Raw genomic sequence first — 19,519 nt, 5'->3', positions numbered from 1 at the left:
TCATTTACCTGTTGACCTTATTCCAATTGATGGTAATTTATTTACCGTCTATTGTAATGTTGTAAAGCGCTGTGTTGGCGCCATATAAATTAAATTATAAATACAATCAAACTACAACATCCAACACTCCTAAGATCATTATTATGAATCATTGTAGTCTGTGAGGCCTTGTTTGATAGACACGACACTGCACCACCATCCCTCCCTCCCCGCGAGGTTTTCGCGTGCTTGCTCTGCTCTGTGTGTACCGCGTGCGCGTGCTCTGCGCGAGCCCACACACCGGGACGGGAAGAGGACTTGGGGTGACTGCAGCGCACGCGCATCCAACTGCTCCTCATCACCACACGAACCTACTGGGTACCGCCCAGCGGCGGCGGGAGGGGTGGGAGCGGCAACGCGAGCCGGCGAAGGGAGCAGCGCCATCAGCTCCGGCTCCTCCTCTGCAGCATCATCACCATTGTCATCAGAACCCGGCCCCGGGGTAGCGCGAGGCTGGAGCCGGCGCCGTGTGCTGCAGAGACCGGAGCAGGACACGCAGGGAGGAGGAGGAGGAGGTGAGAGCTGCTGCCGGGGAAGAGGGTGGAGGGAGGCGGGCGGGGTGCACATGCAGCCGCGGAGATATCCAGCAGCCGCCGCCTCACTCTCTCTCACATACTTTAATAGGCGAGCTGGGCATCTTCCCCGGCTGCGTGAGAGAGAGCTCTGCGGACATCTCCGCCGCCGCCGAGGAGGAGGAGGTGAGAGATGCTGTGTATAGGGCAAACCCCTTATCTCTCCCTTTGTGTCCGGGTCCCCCGTGCCCCGGCTCCGGGTCCCCCGTGTCCCGGCTGCTCTCCAGTGCTGGGCTGCAGGAGATGCGCGGCGGGCTGTACACATTGCATGTGCCGGGCTGGGAGGCTGTGGCTAGCAGCAGCAGCACTTCTTGTGTTCCTCTCGCATGCTTCAGCTGGGGGTGCTATTTATCCCATTGTTTCTGATCCGCAGCTCATTCATTGCGAAGAACTTAGATGACATGGGTTGTGTTTAGAAGAGCAGTTCAGGAGAAGTTAGATTGAGGCAATATTATGGTGTTGGCTGTTGATGATGTGATTTATATGGTGTGTAGGTTGCGTGGTTCCTAGGGATTGCTAGGAGAATAGATAATGATGGCTATGATAGATTATGCTGGTGGCAAAATGCTTTTGGATCAGTATGCATGAACACACACTATACTGTACCTGTGTAGTTTCTCTGAAGCTGTATTTTTATATAGTGCTGCTAGGTAACTCTCTCATTTTACATTGTAGAAAACCACAGGGAAAGGTAATGCTTCCCCTGAACAACTCATGCTGGTAACGGGCACAGAGCAACTTCTCAAGGTCACAAGGAGATGACACTGGGTTTCAAACCAGTTGTTTTCATTTCAGATGCCTTAATATTCAATTACACACTGTTTCTAGGAGTACTGTTTTATTCACACACAACACATATATGCGTCAATCCCCGTATGCACTACTAAATCAGATGAATTATTTATATGGTAATACTGCAGGCTATGCTGTTTTTTCCCTGGTGTGATGCACAGAGCGGGGTAGCCTGATGTTCTTGGACACACACACACACACACACACACACACACACACACTATACAGTCCCTTCATGGAAATTAGAGGCGTCTTTCTCTGCCCCGCTCTCCCCTGCTCTCACAATAGTCACATTCATCATTCCTTTGCAATGAACAGAGGAGGAGGTGGGTAAGGAGGAGGACTGGGTGTGTGCAGACACTTGACTAGGTGTATCTGTGTGAGGAGGAGGTGTCTTTCCTGCACATTGAAAGAGGCACATCACACAGACGTACTGTAGCAGTCACTGCTGTGCTGTTCCTGCATTTGTCCGAGAGAGAGGAGTAAGTGAGGGTAGGAAGAGGGGTGATGAATCTTGCAGCTTTTAAGATGCGTAAATAATACTGTTCCTTCCCACTTTAATTTATTCTAACATTTTTTTTTCTTGTTTCTCTCTTCTTTTTTTTTAAATCAGCGTTCATCTTCAGTGATTGGCAGCTTCATCATTGACAGGCAGGTACAGACAGCACATGTCGGGGAAGGCAAAGGCGAGCTCGGCTCCGGCTGAGCAGGGAAAGCCCCCCTCATCCTCCCCTCCTCACTCCCATGCGTCAAGCTCCTCACCTCCTCCCCCATTATCACAGGATGTAGAGGAGCAGGTTGATGATGCACAGGGGGCCAGAGCCCTGGGACCCACCCCAAGCCAGAGCCGCTTCCAGGTGGATCTGGTCAGTGAGGGATCCCGGGAGGCAGCTGCTGAGGTGCAAGAGTCTGTGGACGGCATCACGCACAGGGGTAGAGGGAGCTCGGGTGGCGAGGAAGCTAAGGGGCGCTTCAGGGTGAACTTTGTGGACCCGACGGATTCCGGTGATAGCTCACCGGACATGGCTGGCGGCGAAGGAGGGGGTGGAGTGAGCTTCCAAAACGGAGACACCGTGCTGAGCGAAGGTAGCATGCACTCTGGCGGAGCTGGGCATCACTACCACTACGATACCCACACCAACACCTACTACCTGCGCACCTTCGGGCACAACACCATTGATGCTGTGCCCAGGATAGACTACTACCGGCACACAGCCGCCGACCTCGGGGAGAAGCTGCTCAGACCCAGCTTGGCAGAGCTGCATGATGAGTTGGACAAGGTAAGGAAGCCATACTCTAACATCCTGTGTTGGGACTGACCCTCAAAAGGGTATGCCAATAATGTACATTGCAGACGCGGTTAATGTAGATGTTTCCCTGCAGAAAGCTGCATACACAGAAGTCCTACGTGGGTGTCCTATGTCATCCTATGGAGAGCATGGGAACTTTGTGCTCTGAAGAGCTGATTTTAAATCTGTCTACATACATTATTTACATAAGTCTGATAAGCATCACACGTTGTTTTGACCTTTTGAATCTATTAAACATGTTACTAGATAATGTGGACATTTAAAAGCTATGGCATTTGTTCATCAGTCAGCATAGTGTCTCTTAATTATGTTACTGCCCGATGGCAATGCCCTCTAGACAGCAAAAGTATTGACTTTTTATCCTTGCCCCATAATGGTCATAAATATATTTGTATTTTTTTGTTGTTGCAAAGTTTTATTAAGTCTTAAAAGAAGCGGTTCTATCAGTTATTTCAAGCACTATTTTTGTTTTCTGTCTTTCTTCTGATGGAACACTTATGTGGTGGGTGTATCATCTTCCATTGCATTTTAAATATTAGAGCCACACCGCAAATATTTTTGTTAACGTGGTCATATTAAAAGGCTGGTGGCTTTTTACAACGCTAGAAAACACTGGTGTTATTGGGGAAATACTGTACCATCCATCTTGACAAACACCCATTGGTGTATCTTTGGGCTCTTACCGGGGACATACAGCCCCTTAAATTAATTTTCTTTTGATACCCCACTTTGAGAACCTAATTAATCTGTCATGGGGTACCAATGTGCTCAGCTTTTTTGATTACTGGAAACTGTGTTCAGTGATAAATTTAGTCTATATAGGACTGTAGCAAGCCCAGTATTTTTCATATCTCCTTCTAAAAACGTTCCTAATGTAAGAGCTTGTTTTGTTGTGGCACTTTTCTTCCAAAAAGTGCTTTGCCAATGGTCTAAATCTAAAACATGTATAGTTTAGCTAATCTCATCAAAAAACTGTTTCTGGTGGAGGAATTGAAGTCACAACCTTGGGTATTTATTGTACTTTAGCAGGGATATGACACACAGTGTATCAAATCCGTTGCTGCAGTTTTTTTTTTTTAGTGTCATTCTATTACATTCTCAATTCCCAGTACTGCCATGAGAACATATGGGAAAAGTGAATTGGGAATATCCTTTCAGTGGTAAAAGGGTTACAACTAAAGAAAAGATCAGCATTTAATGACTCTTGGAAATTTTACCCTTTTATCAGTGCATTATACTGCAGAAATCTGCTTGTTGGTCAACTTTAACATGTATTTTTTTTTTGAGAAAATGGTTTCCCCACAAACCTTGTTATTCAAAAGTCCATATCAAGGTACAGGTGAAGATATATGAATGCATTTGTTTGAGATCTAGATATGGAATGAGCCTCTTGTTTTGGATTTTGGACAATAACATCACACACCCCATTGTTAAAGTGTGACCTGAGGCTCTCCATTCCAGCCCTTGCCTTTTTTTTAAAAATTTTTTTTGCCCTCTGTGAATACCCACTTAGCACCTCCCAGGGATTCCCCCCCCCCCCCCCCCAATCTCTGTGCAAATTTTGTCTGGGGGAAAGAAAAGTACCATTGTTGAAGCAGATTAGTTGGTGGGAGTGAGGAGTGTCCAGGCCCTGAGGTGCAAGCTGTCATTGTTAACCAAAACTCTGTATATCCTTTGCATATTTAAAGCAGCGACTGTGAGGCACACGGACTCAAAAGGGGAGGAAGTTGGGTTTTCATGAAGGTGTTCGTTACACTGTGCTTAACTTTCATGCAAACATTAGAGGATAACCTGTGTAGACTTGTGACAAAATCTTAGCTATAAAAGTAGTTGCAGTATTTGCAACAAAAGCAATGTGCTAATGAATAGCTGTTACGATCAATAATGGCTATCACATTTCACTGAGTAAACACCTACATGCCCTTGACCATGTTTTTCCTGTTCACTCTTTAGTCATTCTTCCCTCCCTATATAACATCATGTGCAATAAAATATGCATTGAAACTTCTGCACTTGGCTCTTCCTGAGCTGTTCTTAACAAATGAAGGTTGGTTGCGTTTGACTGACCCCTATTAGATGGAGTACGGAGTTCTTCTTCTTTGCAAGATTTGGTCCATGGTTTTGGGGATGTCATGCCAGAGGAGTGCTTCCTCGTGCTGCCATTCACTCGCGCCATCCCAGCTTATGAAGGGTTCCTTTTTCAAAGAGAGAACCTTTTTATTCACTGAACGTGCATAACACTGATCTACTTACAAGCAGCTGGCAGGGACATTCATGCACCATGGGAAAAAATAACACTGATCTAACTCATAAGCCGCCTGCAGGGGCATTCATGCACCGTATCCGCATACACTGATCTTCTCGCAAGTAGCCTGTGGTTGCAATCAGTCATCATTTCCGTATATTATGATCTAGCAGCCAGCAGAGGCATTTGTGCACCATATCACCATACACTGATATGAAATACCCCAGCGGTTTGCAGAAGCTTCATGTACACTTGGACGTGTATTAATGTACACAAGCGTAACCTGCAAAGGGGCGTGTATCATGTGGACATGGACCCAACCAAAAGCAGTCAACATCAGTAGCTATGCTAAAAACATGAAATGATACATTATCACAAATGATGGGAAGTTTTATATCACTAAATAAGTGGTTCCTAAATTAAGGTAAATAAACATATGTACATTTTTGCAGAAATTAGTACTGTACATATTTTCCGTGTCTGCTCATAACCTTATTAACTGTCAAAATGAGTGTGCTGATATTGGCAGAGGAACAGTCCATGTATCTGACAACTTGTTTCCTCATGTGCAAAATGTTAGTCCTTTTTTTTTTTTTTGGAAGGCTGTAGTATATCAATTTGGATCACACCTCTGGTAAAGAGGCATGTGCTTTCCTGTGGGATTAGTGGGGCACACGTGTGTTCTATTTAGAAGCTTTGATTACCACCCACGGCACTGAAAAGTGCCCTTGCAATGTATCAGCTGGCTGTTTGTGTCACTGATAGTCATGGAATAAAATAGCACAATTTTGTACTACGTACTCCATTATATGAAAATAATAAATGCGTTCTGCCATTAAATTAGTTATCAGACTGCATCCCTGTCATATACGTTTGCACTGTGGCTCACATGTCTCCCTGCTTGTCAAGTTATGGGTTATGTTTTGGTTTTGTCTGCCATACTTGCCTAAACTAACCTCTCCCTTTATGCATACTATATAACATGCAGCTCAGTTCAAAAATGCCTTTTCGGCACCGGCACCATTTGGGGTTGTTGAGTTCACTTTCTGGGACTCGTTTTCATGAATTTTTGACATTTTCCGTTGCTGATATTCCAAGATAATTAGTCAAGTAAATGCATACATTGTTACTTAATGTATATCAGCCCTCGTAGCTTTATTCTTCAGTAACTTCACACTCGATCCTGTTTATAAGCTATACATTTTCTTCTGTTCTGTAGTGTAATTTGTCACAGCTCTGCAGAGCATAAAATCTAAGTTTGGCACAGGCAGGAAAAAATGGACTTGTCAAAGGACACAGAGAGCAGACACGGGAACACCCACTTCAAAGGCAGTAAAAATACCACTGAGCTGCTCTTTTTGTTATCTTACCCGTCTTAAAGCAGCAATTCCACCACCTTCCTTCAGAAGCCTGTATACCAAGCATGTCAAACTCAAATGCTAACAAGGGCCAAATAAACAAGGTTTAAGTCTAGGTGGGCCACAAAAAAAAAAAAACTTACATTTTCATAGAAACGTAGGTTTATTTCGAAAAGTAGTGTGTGTGTGTGTGTGTGTGTGTGTGTGTGTGTGTCTCACAAAACGAAAATAAAAACTAAAAAAGCCAGATGTGAATGACTTCTGAACCCATTAACCAGTGTCAGGATGCCCCTCTTGATTTCCAAAGCAGCAATCCCGCCTGGAATCTTACCTGATCCGCAGTCCCTCAAGGTACTATACTGCAGGGGAGGTGTTTCCTACCTGTCTTCCGATGTCCCCCGCGTGAAACTTGAGTCAGATCCGGAAGAAAGCAGAATAGGTTATTTCGGTGTAGGTATAGGGCAGTTAAGATAAAAACGAGAGGCAGAGAGGCAGAGAGAGAGAGAGGCGCAGAGAGAGAGGCGCAGAGAGAGAGGCGCAGAGAGAGAGGCGGAGAGGGACAGGGGGACAAGGACACAGGGGACAGGGGCACAGGGGACAAGGACACAGGGACACAGGGGCACAGGGGACAAGGACACAGGGACACAGGGGACAAGGACACAGGGGCACAGGGGCACAGGGGACAAGGACACAGGGGCACAGGGGACAAGGACACAGGGGCACAGGGGACAGGGGCACAGGGGCACAGGGGACAGGGACACAGGGGCACAGGGGACAGGGACACAGGGGACAGGGACACAGGGGCACAGGGGACAGGGACACAGGGGCACAGGGGACAAGGACACAGGGGCACAGGGGACAAGGACACAGAGGGAGACAGGGACACAGGGGACAAGGACACAGAGGGAGACAGGGACACAGGGACACATGGGCACAGGGACAGAGGGACACGGACAGGGGGACACAGGGACAGGGACAGAGGGACAGGGACAGGGGCACAGGGACAGCAGCACAGGGGCAGGGGCACAGGGACAGGGGCACAGGGATACAGGCACTCTCTCCCTCTCCCTGACACACACTCTCTCTCTCTCTCTCTCTCTCTCTCTCTCTCTCTCTCTCTCTCAGACACACACACACACACACACACACACACACACACTCAGACACACACACACACACACACTCAGACACACACACACACACACACACACACACACACACACACACACACACTCAGACACAGACACAAACACACACACAGATCTCCTTCTGCACGTGCAGCTCACACAGAGATTTGACAGGGGGGAGGGTGGCTGCTGTGAAGACATACCCCTGTCCGTGGGATCTCCACTGAACTGCTGAACTCTCTGGTTTACCAGGCTTCAAGGAGAATGCAGTCTCTCCGCCGGGGTTTTGACTCCGCCCCCGTGTCCTCCCACACACGGCACGAGTGCAGATTGACTGCACCCGGCCACCGTACGCCTTCAGCCCCTGCAGGACAGATTTTACTTCCGCCCGTGCTACTCGCTTCTCCAACACCCGCGCTCGCTTCTCCCGCGGCCAAAACTTTTTACCGCCGCCCACGCGCTCGCCGACACACACGACCGCCGCCGCGCTGGTTGTGAGCGGGCCGCAAAAATATCCATTGGGGGCCGCATGCGGCCCGCGGGCCGCATGTTTGACATGCCTGCTGTATACGTTTCACTTGTATAATGTTCGCATCTTAGGCCTCGAGCATGTTCTGCTCTTTGTTAAAGGAGCAGTCCCTGGCGGAGTTTTACTTTACTTTATTTTATTTTTTTATTAAATGGGGAAAAAATAAGTTTGAAGCAGGCGGTCTCCGGAGCTGAACCCCATTAATTTAAGCTTTGGGACCCCCTGCTTCCAGAGATACCAGCACCCCCTGCGGTGGCAAGTATCTCCTGCAGTTTAGCTACCTCATCACATTGCACTCTGTCATTACACTCTGCTCATATTACTCGACCTCTCTGCAGCATTCGACACCGTGGACCACCCTCTTCTCCTTCACATTCTCCATACTCTTGGTATTCGGAATAAAGCTCTATCCTGGATCTCCTCTTACCTCACCCATCGTACTTTCATGTACACTTGGACGTGTATTAATGTACACAAGCGTAACCTGCAAAGGGGCGTGTATCATGTGGACATGGACCCAACCAAAAGCAGTCAACATCAGTAGCTATGCTAAAAACATGAAATGATACATTATCACAAATGATGGGAAGTTTTATATCACTAAATAAGTGGTTCCTAAATTAAGGTAAATAAACATATGTACATTTTTGCAGAAATTAGTACTGTACATATTTTCCGTGTCTGCTCATAACCTTATTAACTGTCAAAATGAGTGTGCTGATATTGGCAGAGGAACAGTCCATGTATCTGACAACTTGTTTCCTCATGTGCAAAATGTTAGTCCTTTTTTTTTTTTTTGGAAGGCTGTAGTATATCAATTTGGATCACACCTCTGGTAAAGAGGCATGTGCTTTCCTGTGGGATTAGTGGGGCACACGTGTGTTCTATTTAGAAGCTTTGATTACCACCCACGGCACTGAAAAGTGCCCTTGCAATGTATCAGCTGGCTGTTTGTGTCACTGATAGTCATGGAATAAAATAGCACAATTTTGTACTACGTACTCCATTATATGAAAATAATAAATGCGTTCTGCCATTAAATTAGTTATCAGACTGCATCCCTGTCATATACGTTTGCACTGTGGCTCACATGTCTCCCTGCTTGTCAAGTTATGGGTTATGTTTTGGTTTTGTCTGCCATACTTGCCTAAACTAACCTCTCCCTTTATGCATACTATATAACATGCAGCTCAGTTCAAAAATGCCTTTTCGGCACCGGCACCATTTGGGGTTGTTGAGTTCACTTTCTGGGACTCGTTTTCATGAATTTTTGACATTTTCCGTTGCTGATATTCCAAGATAATTAGTCAAGTAAATGCATACATTGTTACTTAATGTATATCAGCCCTCGTAGCTTTATTCTTCAGTAACTTCACACTCGATCCTGTTTATAAGCTATACATTTTCTTCTGTTCTGTAGTGTAATTTGTCACAGCTCTGCAGAGCATAAAATCTAAGTTTGGCACAGGCAGGAAAAAATGGACTTGTCAAAGGACACAGAGAGCAGACACGGGAACACCCACTTCAAAGGCAGTAAAAATACCACTGAGCTGCTCTTTTTGTTATCTTACCCGTCTTAAAGCAGCAATTCCACCACCTTCCTTCAGAAGCCTGTATACCAAGCATGTCAAACTCAAATGCTAACAAGGGCCAAATAAACAAGGTTTAAGTCTAGGTGGGCCACAAAAAAAAAAAAACTTACATTTTCATAGAAACGTAGGTTTATTTCGAAAAGTAGTGTGTGTGTGTGTGTGTGTGTGTGTGTGTGTGTGTCTCACAAAACGAAAATAAAAACTAAAAAAGCCAGATGTGAATGACTTCTGAACCCATTAACCAGTGTCAGGATGCCCCTCTTGATTTCCAAAGCAGCAATCCCGCCTGGAATCTTACCTGATCCGCAGTCCCTCAAGGTACTATACTGCAGGGGAGGTGTTTCCTACCTGTCTTCCGATGTCCCCCGCGTGAAACTTGAGTCAGATCCGGAAGAAAGCAGAATAGGTTATTTCGGTGTAGGTATAGGGCAGTTAAGATAAAAACGAGAGGCAGAGAGGCAGAGAGAGAGAGAGGCGCAGAGAGAGAGGCGCAGAGAGAGAGGCGCAGAGAGAGAGGCGGAGAGGGACAGGGGGACAAGGACACAGGGGACAGGGGCACAGGGGACAAGGACACAGGGACACAGGGGCACAGGGGACAAGGACACAGGGACACAGGGGACAAGGACACAGGGGCACAGGGGCACAGGGGACAAGGACACAGGGGCACAGGGGACAAGGACACAGGGGCACAGGGGACAGGGGCACAGGGGCACAGGGGACAGGGACACAGGGGCACAGGGGACAGGGACACAGGGGACAGGGACACAGGGGCACAGGGGACAGGGACACAGGGGCACAGGGGACAAGGACACAGGGGCACAGGGGACAAGGACACAGAGGGAGACAGGGACACAGGGGACAAGGACACAGAGGGAGACAGGGACACAGGGACACATGGGCACAGGGACAGAGGGACACGGACAGGGGGACACAGGGACAGGGACAGAGGGACAGGGACAGGGGCACAGGGACAGCAGCACAGGGGCAGGGGCACAGGGACAGGGGCACAGGGATACAGGCACTCTCTCCCTCTCCCTGACACACACTCTCTCTCTCTCTCTCTCTCTCTCTCTCTCTCTCTCTCTCTCTCAGACACACACACACACACACACACACACACACACACTCAGACACACACACACACACACACTCAGACACACACACACACACACACACACACACACACACACACACACACACTCAGACACAGACACAAACACACACACAGATCTCCTTCTGCACGTGCAGCTCACACAGAGATTTGACAGGGGGGAGGGTGGCTGCTGTGAAGACATACCCCTGTCCGTGGGATCTCCACTGAACTGCTGAACTCTCTGGTTTACCAGGCTTCAAGGAGAATGCAGTCTCTCCGCCGGGGTTTTGACTCCGCCCCCGTGTCCTCCCACACACGGCACGAGTGCAGATTGACTGCACCCGGCCACCGTACGCCTTCAGCCCCTGCAGGACAGATTTTACTTCCGCCCGTGCTACTCGCTTCTCCAACACCCGCGCTCGCTTCTCCCGCGGCCAAAACTTTTTACCGCCGCCCACGCGCTCGCCGACACACACGACCGCCGCCGCGCTGGTTGTGAGCGGGCCGCAAAAATATCCATTGGGGGCCGCATGCGGCCCGCGGGCCGCATGTTTGACATGCCTGCTGTATACGTTTCACTTGTATAATGTTCGCATCTTAGGCCTCGAGCATGTTCTGCTCTTTGTTAAAGGAGCAGTCCCTGGCGGAGTTTTACTTTACTTTATTTTATTTTTTTATTAAATGGGGAAAAAATAAGTTTGAAGCAGGCGGTCTCCGGAGCTGAACCCCATTAATTTAAGCTTTGGGACCCCCTGCTTCCAGAGATACCAGCACCCCCTGCGGTGGCAAGTATCTCCTGCAGTTTAGCTACCTCATCACATTGCACTCTGTCATTACACTCTGCTCATATTACTCGACCTCTCTGCAGCATTCGACACCGTGGACCACCCTCTTCTCCTTCACATTCTCCATACTCTTGGTATTCGGAATAAAGCTCTATCCTGGATCTCCTCTTACCTCACCCATCGTACTTTCAGTGTCTCTTTTGCTACCACCTCCTCCTCTATTGATCTCTCTGTGGGGGTACCCCAGGGCTCTGTCCTGGGACCCCTTCTCTTTTCGCTTTACACACTCTAGGTGACCTAATCACATCTTTTGGGTTTAAATATCACCTCTATGCTGACAACACACACATTTACCTTTCAACCCCTGACCTTACACCTGCTATAAAGACCAAAGTTTCTGAATGCCTCACTGGAATATCATCCTGGATGGCCATCCGCCGACTGAAACTTAACATGGCAAAAACAGAGCTCCTTATACTTCCTCCCAAACCTGGCCCTACTACCTCCTTCCACATTACTATTGGAAAAACGATCCTTCACCCAGTAGCCCATGCACGCTGCCTAGGGGTTACACTTGATTCCTCTCTCTCATTCTCCTCTCATATTCAAAACGTTTCTAAAACTTGTCGCTTTTTCCTCTGTTACTCGACTGCTAAAACTCTGACTCAGGCCCTCATTCTCTCACGTCTCGATTGCTGCAACCTCCCGCTGTTTGGCCTTCCTGCCTCTCACCTGTCTCCCCTACAATCTATCCTAAACGCTGCTGCCAGAATCACTCTACTCTTTCCTAAATCTGTCTCAGAGTCTCCCCTGCTGAAATCACTCTCCTGGCTTCCGATCAAATCCCGCATCTCACTCTCAATTCTCCTCCTCACTTTTAAAGCTTTACATTCTTCTGCCCCTCCTTACATCTCAGCCCTAATTTCTTGCTATGCACCATCCCGACTCTTGCGGTCTTCTCAAGGATGTCTTCTTTCTACCCCCTTTGTATCTAAAGTCCTTTCCCGCCTTAAACCTTTCTCACTGACTGCCCCGCACCTCTGGAATTCCCTTCCCCTCAGTACCCGACTAGCACCCTCTCTATCCACCTTTAAGACCCACCTTAAGACACAATTGCTTAAAGAAGCATATGAATAGCACTGTGGTTAATCCTGGACACATGATACATAAAGCTTGGCCCCCTGCAGAGGCACTTACTAGAATTCCCTTCTACTGTCTCTATACGTTCCCCTACCTACCAATTAGACTGTTAACTCCTCGGTGCAGGGACTCCTCTTCCTTAATGTTACTTTTATGTCTGAAGCACTTATTCCCATGATCTGTTATTTATATTATTTGTTATTTATATGATATGTATTACTACTGTGAAGCGCTATGTACATTTATGGCGCTATATAAATAAAGACATACATACATTGCACTGGATGACGTCACGGCTTACTATTGGCCCGCCATAACGTGAGCCTTGGAGTGACTACCGGCACCCATTACAGATGTAAGTACCTCCGGAAGTGGTACTGTCCCCGGAGCTGAAATTAGTGAGGTTCAGCTCCGGGGACATCGCGCCTCAATTCTGCATTGGCGGGGGGGGGGGGGGGAAATGGCATGGATTACCTCTTTTTAAAAGGAGCTTTTGTAGTGTTAACCACAGGCTTTCTCTAGCTTCAGAGGTTAGCTGGTAATGTTTACACTGCACAGGGCTTTGGGGAGAGCTTCATTGTAACCTCTCGGCCGCTTACATTTCGGGTAATATACCCAGTAATACGTAATATTTCCTGAACGAAGCATCGCATTTTAGAAGGAGAAACCTCTTCGGAAAAGGCAAGAAGAGCTATCTTGGGCTACGGCCCGTCTCGCCAATAGCATGCTCGCCCGCCGGCGCATGCACAGTTTAAAGCGGCGGTCTGTAGGGGCATAACCGGGGTCTATCTGCCCTTCTATTTGTGCGCGCCCACCACATGGTCACATTGTCTTCCCTGCCAGCGTACGCATCACAGCGCTTTGCGTGCTCATAGAGGGATGTGGTGTGGTGCGCACGCTGTAGTGGTCACTGGGGACCTGGCCTTAAGCGAAATGCTGATCAGCGCTGACTGCTGCTTTTAATGTTCTGCTGGGTCTGTCAGTCACTGTCAGAAGAGGCTGCACTTTGGTGCACTTAGAGGTCTGCAAATGGGGAGGCAGAATTCTAAGTGGTAAGGAAACGGCTGCAGTGTATCTCATGGTCTAATATTTAATGCATAATATAAAACACACAGTTGCACAATGATATAAAAGCACTTTGCATTTACTAGGTATGTCTAGTAATCAGGGATGGAAATTTCCCAGGCTCCAATCATTCTGTCCCTGGCGCTAGTGTTTTGCGGTTCTGAGTGATCTCGCAGTCACTACCACAGCTGGTCCCTGCGTGCCCCATCCTGCTTTACTAACGGGACATCAAAGCATGATTGGGTGCTGGCAGCAGTGGTGACTGACAGGTCAGTCAGCGGTGCTGTTTAGTGTCTACTGAGCAGCAGAGGTGTGCAATGGCGGGGGGTGGGAGAGGCGGAGACCTCTGCACTGTACCTGCCCCTGTACTCCATAAGGTGTGTCAGTGTGTCAGTGTGTCAGTGTGTCAGTGTGTCAGTGTGTCAGTGTGTCAGTGTGTCAGTGTGTCAGACGCACACTAACACACACACACACACACACACACACACACACACACACACACACACACACACACACACACACACACACACACACTGTCAAACAGCCGCCAACAAAGGTGGGGGGAGGAGGAGAAATGTTTAGGAGCCAAAGATAAGTGCCATGCAAAGCTCCCATCCCCCTCCAAAAAAGGTGGCTCCTAAATATTCTAGTTGGCTCCAAGGTTTTTTTCTCTTTTTTTGGCCACCCTTGGTATAACAATCTTTCTTTGACCTAAGAAGGAATTTACCTCTAAAACCTTGTCATCGGTCCTTCATATTTCCTTGAGATTAGGTGAGGAGTGGTTTTTGAGGTGTGAGAGGAAGTCTGCTTCCGGTCACTATGTGTCACCCTGATTAACCACACTGGCTATTAACTGTTGATGTGCTGCAGGGGCAGGCAGCGCTTTGCTGTGTGTTTGCACGGCTCTTCCAGTAAGGAATACTTTGCTGTTTCATGCACATGTGTCTCAGTTTTATTTTTTTAATATAATTTCTTTTACATTTTGTAAATGACTTTTGTTTCCTGCGTTGCAACTTCTTTCTTTTTCTTCCGTTACTTAAACTGGAGGAAGCATTCTGTCTTCTTGACACTTTTTACAAACACAGATCTATCACAAATGGGGTCTGTTATCTGTAGAGAATTAAAGCACCCGTTCTGTATTCCTGGTTTAACCCAGGTCCCAAATTTCTTTTATCTTGCTACAATGAAATTAATATTGCTTAGTGCTTTTCCTACCGTCTTGAACATGTTCCCTTTTGTTTATAGTTTACTTTGGTCTAATGGCAGCTCACAGCAGGCAAGTAATCTGGTATGACTGATGCAGTGGTAGGCATTTATTATATCTGTATATATCCAGAAAATAGTTTTTAATATTGCCATGTAACATTATTAGCCTTTGTGCTCCTCATATAACTCTTACAGGCTGTCCTCGGTTATTCAACGGAATCCGTTCTGTAAGTAGCGTTGGATAGTGAAACCGTTTTAAAGTGAGTCCCATGTTAATCAGTGGCGGTGAGCGTTGAAAAATGGCCCAAAGGATTGTGTTGGATATGACATTCGTTGTAAAGTGAAACGTTGGATAGCGAGGACTACCTGTATTTGCTTTACATTAGCACTCCCCAAATCAATTATTAATGCAAATCGCACAAATGAAGCCACAATCGATGTGACACACTTTTGTATTATTTACAAAGTGTTGTGTAATGTACATTATGCTTTTAGAAACGTTTGCATGCTAACACTGCAACAATTTGTGACACGTTTTGTTGCCGCTGTGTAGATATACAGTGCAACACCACGTGACCGGTGCTATTCACATTATAACGGCGAAATTTTGCTATTTGTTCTGCTACAAAATGCATAAACTAGGTGGTGTTCATTGTGTTTAAATATAAAAGCAAAAAAGTTAGTGCTTTTAATTCTTCAAATCCCCCTATATTTTCAGAATAAAGTATATAATTAAAATGCTTCTTTAATGTACAGTACTTGTATAAAAGAATGTTCTTCTTAAAGGGACAAACAGTCCTAGAAATATTTAAGTATGACACAGGAAATAAAAATACAGTTACAAATATTTATTCCAAGTTTAGTTCTTGTTTTGCTTTTTAACCTAAAATGTATGTTCTATTAATTCTCCTGCTAAATAAAAAACAAATTCTGTGGAGGAATGGCATGTGAGTACCCCAAAAAAGTAAGAATTACAAGCTGATCTCTGGAGTGGCACACGATGACAAAAAGATTAAAAGGAGCTGTTCCTTTAAAAAAAAAAAAAAAAAAAACATTCCCCTGATGTGGGATGTAGGGTGTTTCTGGCCCACTTGGAAGCCGTTGTTACCTTTTGTTAAAGGCAATTTTATATATGCCATTTTCTTTTGGAATATCCCAAAGGGCCGCTTCTGCTTGTATAGAATAAGGCCTGGAAAGTAACTGTACAGGGCATAGTGAATAAAGGTGACGTTACAAATATAGATCGCAAAGCCTCAGTAAGCACGCCTTACGGAGTATATCCAGGTATATATTAGTGAGTGCACATGTCGTAGGTAAATAATAAAAGTATACATCACCCAAACCCAAGGGATTTGTTTTTGTACAAAAACACTGTTTGAACACTTTCGGGATGTGCTGTCTCAGAGCCCATAGGGTTTGGGTGATTTATAATCCGGGGTGGCTGAAAGCCTAAAATACTTAGCTGCCAGACAATTTTTAGGAGCCAGTGTTTTTTTATTGGGGGATGGGGGGAGAGGGGAGATATTTCGGATGCCACGCTGCCACTCCCCATTGGTCGTTGCGCATGTTGGTATGCATCTGTGACACGCACACACTGACTAGCTCAGCCCCCTCTTAGCTCCACCCCCTCTTATTAGCTCTGCCCCCTCTTACTAGCTCCACCCCCATCCCTAACACACTTCCTGCTCTTTGATTTTCCACCCCCCCCTTTACAATCTCCTCACTGAGCTGCGCAATCAATCGGGGGAGTCATCACTGCACACCGCATATGCACCTGGGGGGAAACTTTAAGCGACTCGGCATCCGGGATTTTTCCATCCCTGAGTATAATGCTTAATATCATTTGAGATGACGCCATTTAAGTGTTCGCCTATGGGTATTTTGTACTCAACTGCCACAATTATTTCAATGCCTAGCATTTGATTAAAAATGTAAACGTGTTCGCCTTTACTGGTCCTGCTGAGTCAGCAGGTACATAGTGTTAAAAAGCACAGCATGGATCTGCCTCACACGGTGCGGTTGTTTAAGAGTTCAAGGCCAGTACAAGACTACGCTGGGGTTTAACTCCATTATTCTCCTATGTACTGCACATGCGATGCTGGTAACATTAGAATGTTTTTACTGTATCAGGGCAGTGAGTGATGGCTGCATATATTCTGTCACTGGTTTATGTCAGCTCTAAGATCGCTCTGGCAATGTGCCCCATATCTTAAAATTACATCAACTATTGTTTGCTCTGTTAGCTTATTGATTTTAAATGGGCTTACTGAAGGTGGTATTGTTACTGGGGATATGTTGAACGTGTCCAAAACTGATGCACTAGTCTTAAACCGGTGCAAATTGTGGCATTTTTGACTGTGTGGATGTATCAAGCTGCTTTGCTTTATTTTCTTTCCCCAATTTGCTCCACTTGTACCGTAAGTGATTTTGGGAGTTGTTTAAGGAGTCTGAGCAATATTACGAGATGCCTAAAAAGTTGCATCTTTAACTCGTGCAGGATTGGGCAATATACCGGTATAATACTAATAACTCGATACTTACCATTGTTTGACTGCGGTATTTCCATCTGCCGCCTGCTGGGGTCACAGAGGTGCTAGTCTCCTCTTGCTACAGCTTCCAAAAACACTCCCCCTCCCTTCAGTATGGGAGCTGGCACAGAGGAGGGGATCTACAAGCTCTGTGGCTGAGAGAACTCAACATCCTGTAACTTAAATGAATCCTCATGATGATCTCCTCATGAGTCAGAGGGCTAGATCTAGTGTGGACCAGGTGCAGTGATGAGTGGTGTTTGGGAATGACGTGGCCGCCTGCAGGTAGAGTACACACTCCAAAGCCGAAGCATTGTTTTCCCAGAAGGAGACCTGGAACTGAGTTCAGGAACTGCAGTTTGGGTCCTAGCCTGGTTCCCATTGACCAGTTCCAATTTTGCAGGCCCCACTCCCTCTGGCCCACCTTTTGGAACTGGCCCACCCCCCTCTTGATTTGGTGTGTTCCAGAGGCCCACTCACGTGTGGTTCTCTCAGCGGAGTAATGGACTCTACTGATCGGCATCCTATTTTCTGTTTGCAAATGGAGTTTGGGAAAGTATAGAAGATCATGCTGATCAGAACTCCACAATTCTTGGTTGGTCTCGGTGTCTAGAGATCAACTGTTTCAGGAACTGTGCAGACCTGGGGCAGTCACCCCTAGTTACTATGGAATGGACAGTCTCGGAGGCATCCAGGGTAAGCTAGCTTCGGCAGCACCCTGCACTTGGCAAGCTACTTAGTATTTTCTGAGTTATTGCTCTGTGCTTGTGGAGTTCCCTGTTGACTCCGGGATCCCAAGTAGTCTGGTCAACCCCATACCATAAGAGCCATCCAGGGTTATCAAGTGGTGTTAGGGGGATCTCTGTTGGGATTAGGGTGAAACATTATTATTTGAATGGAAAATGGATAAGCTAAGCTTTCTAGCAATAACATGAAAATCAGATACTTTTTTTTTTTTTTAAACCTTAAAATGTTTGTGTTGTAAAAATGAAAAGCCCGATTACAACTATTGTTAGCAACCTTTTGTCAGAATCTGCCCTTCTCAACCTCCTCAGTGTTGACACCAGGAAACAACCACACAAAGTGAAAAAGTTTAAGCAGCACCCACGGCTAAGGAAAGCTTCCACAACCAGTTATTAAATAAGATTTAGGAATTGTCAGGATGTTTACACAACATAGCTTTCATTAAACTTCCACTTTATCTTGGCTTGTGTAACCTTTGGTAGAGTAAATGCAGTTGTACAAAAAAAAAAAACAGGTTTGCAAGGTGGTAGCCAAACTAAGTGTGAGTTATAGTTATGAACTGTATAACAGTAACATAAAAATATAGGTTGATTTTAAAGGCTAATGTAGTAAAACAGGTTCAATCTCCCTCACATTTTCAGTCCCATCCTGTTAGAAATGTAAATCAATGTTTATCTTTGTCAGCATAAAAACCTATATGTTCATTAAAAAAAAGTAACTGTGATGTGTGTCCATCAAACATGAAAACACTTGAAGTACCTGTTAAACCAAAAAGGTTATTAATAAATCACAAATCCGATCACTATCCTATTCTTGGGAACCATGACACTGAGGATACTGGGAATCTCCTCATTAAACCTATACATTTAGAAATAAGAACATAAATATTTTGGGATTAAGTGAGAATTCATAACTTTTCTTAAGATTGTTGCTTAAAGGTGTAGTCTGCATAGTCGGGCAGTTGAATTTCTTGGGGGCCTCTGAATGGGGAAGTATTTTCTATGCCCTTATCCCATGCTGTCCTTATCAGAGAACCAATAAAGTTTGAGGGTAGGTGAGTGGGGACTGTACAAGTTCTTGCGGAACACCGTGACATCACACAGAAGGGAATAACCAGAGGAAATTAAACCACTCTTCAGTCTAACTTCAAAAAATAAATTTCAAATACTAGGTGTCCAGATTTGTGTTTTATAAAGGTATCAATGACCTACAGGGTGGATGAAACCCCCTTAAACATGTCACTGGCATTCGTTCACTTCGGTCCTAGGCGAGATTGCCCATTTAATAAACACACAGATACCCAGTAAGCTCATATAAACCCCCAAAATGTGCCCATTTAAATGGATTTGATGCAGCTCACAAAATGTTAGAGCAAACTGAATTTGTGGAAATGT

The 19,519-nt window shown here is 46.0% G+C and overlaps 1 protein-coding gene across 4 annotated transcripts in view; it reads left to right on the top strand.

Moving 5' to 3' along the window:
* The first annotated feature begins 332 nt into the window (after window positions 1-332).
* The window catches only part of SLC12A2 (solute carrier family 12 member 2), a 111,252-nt gene continuing 92,065 nt past the window's right edge, over window positions 333-19,519 (top strand). For 2 of the 4 annotated variants that reach the window (XM_075600279.1, XM_075600251.1), the window contains exons 1-2: window positions 1,729-1,885; window positions 2,017-2,683. In XM_075600279.1, coding sequence (XP_075456394.1) covers window positions 2,072-2,683 — 612 coding nt within the window. In that variant the 5' untranslated portion in view covers window positions 1,729-1,885; window positions 2,017-2,071. Of the gene's footprint in view, window positions 555-663; window positions 738-1,728; window positions 1,886-2,016; window positions 2,684-19,519 lie in introns of those variants that run through there. The other 2 variants (XM_075600270.1, XM_075600261.1) reach the window with 2 other exon arrangements.

The sequence above is a fragment of the Ascaphus truei genome, chromosome 1 (genome assembly GCF_040206685.1).
Source record: "Ascaphus truei isolate aAscTru1 chromosome 1, aAscTru1.hap1, whole genome shotgun sequence".
In the NCBI taxonomy this organism is placed as follows: domain Eukaryota; kingdom Metazoa; phylum Chordata; class Amphibia; order Anura; family Ascaphidae; genus Ascaphus; species Ascaphus truei.
The sequence above is the reverse complement of the archived record's forward strand: the minus strand, read 5'-3'. Positions and strand labels throughout refer to the sequence as shown.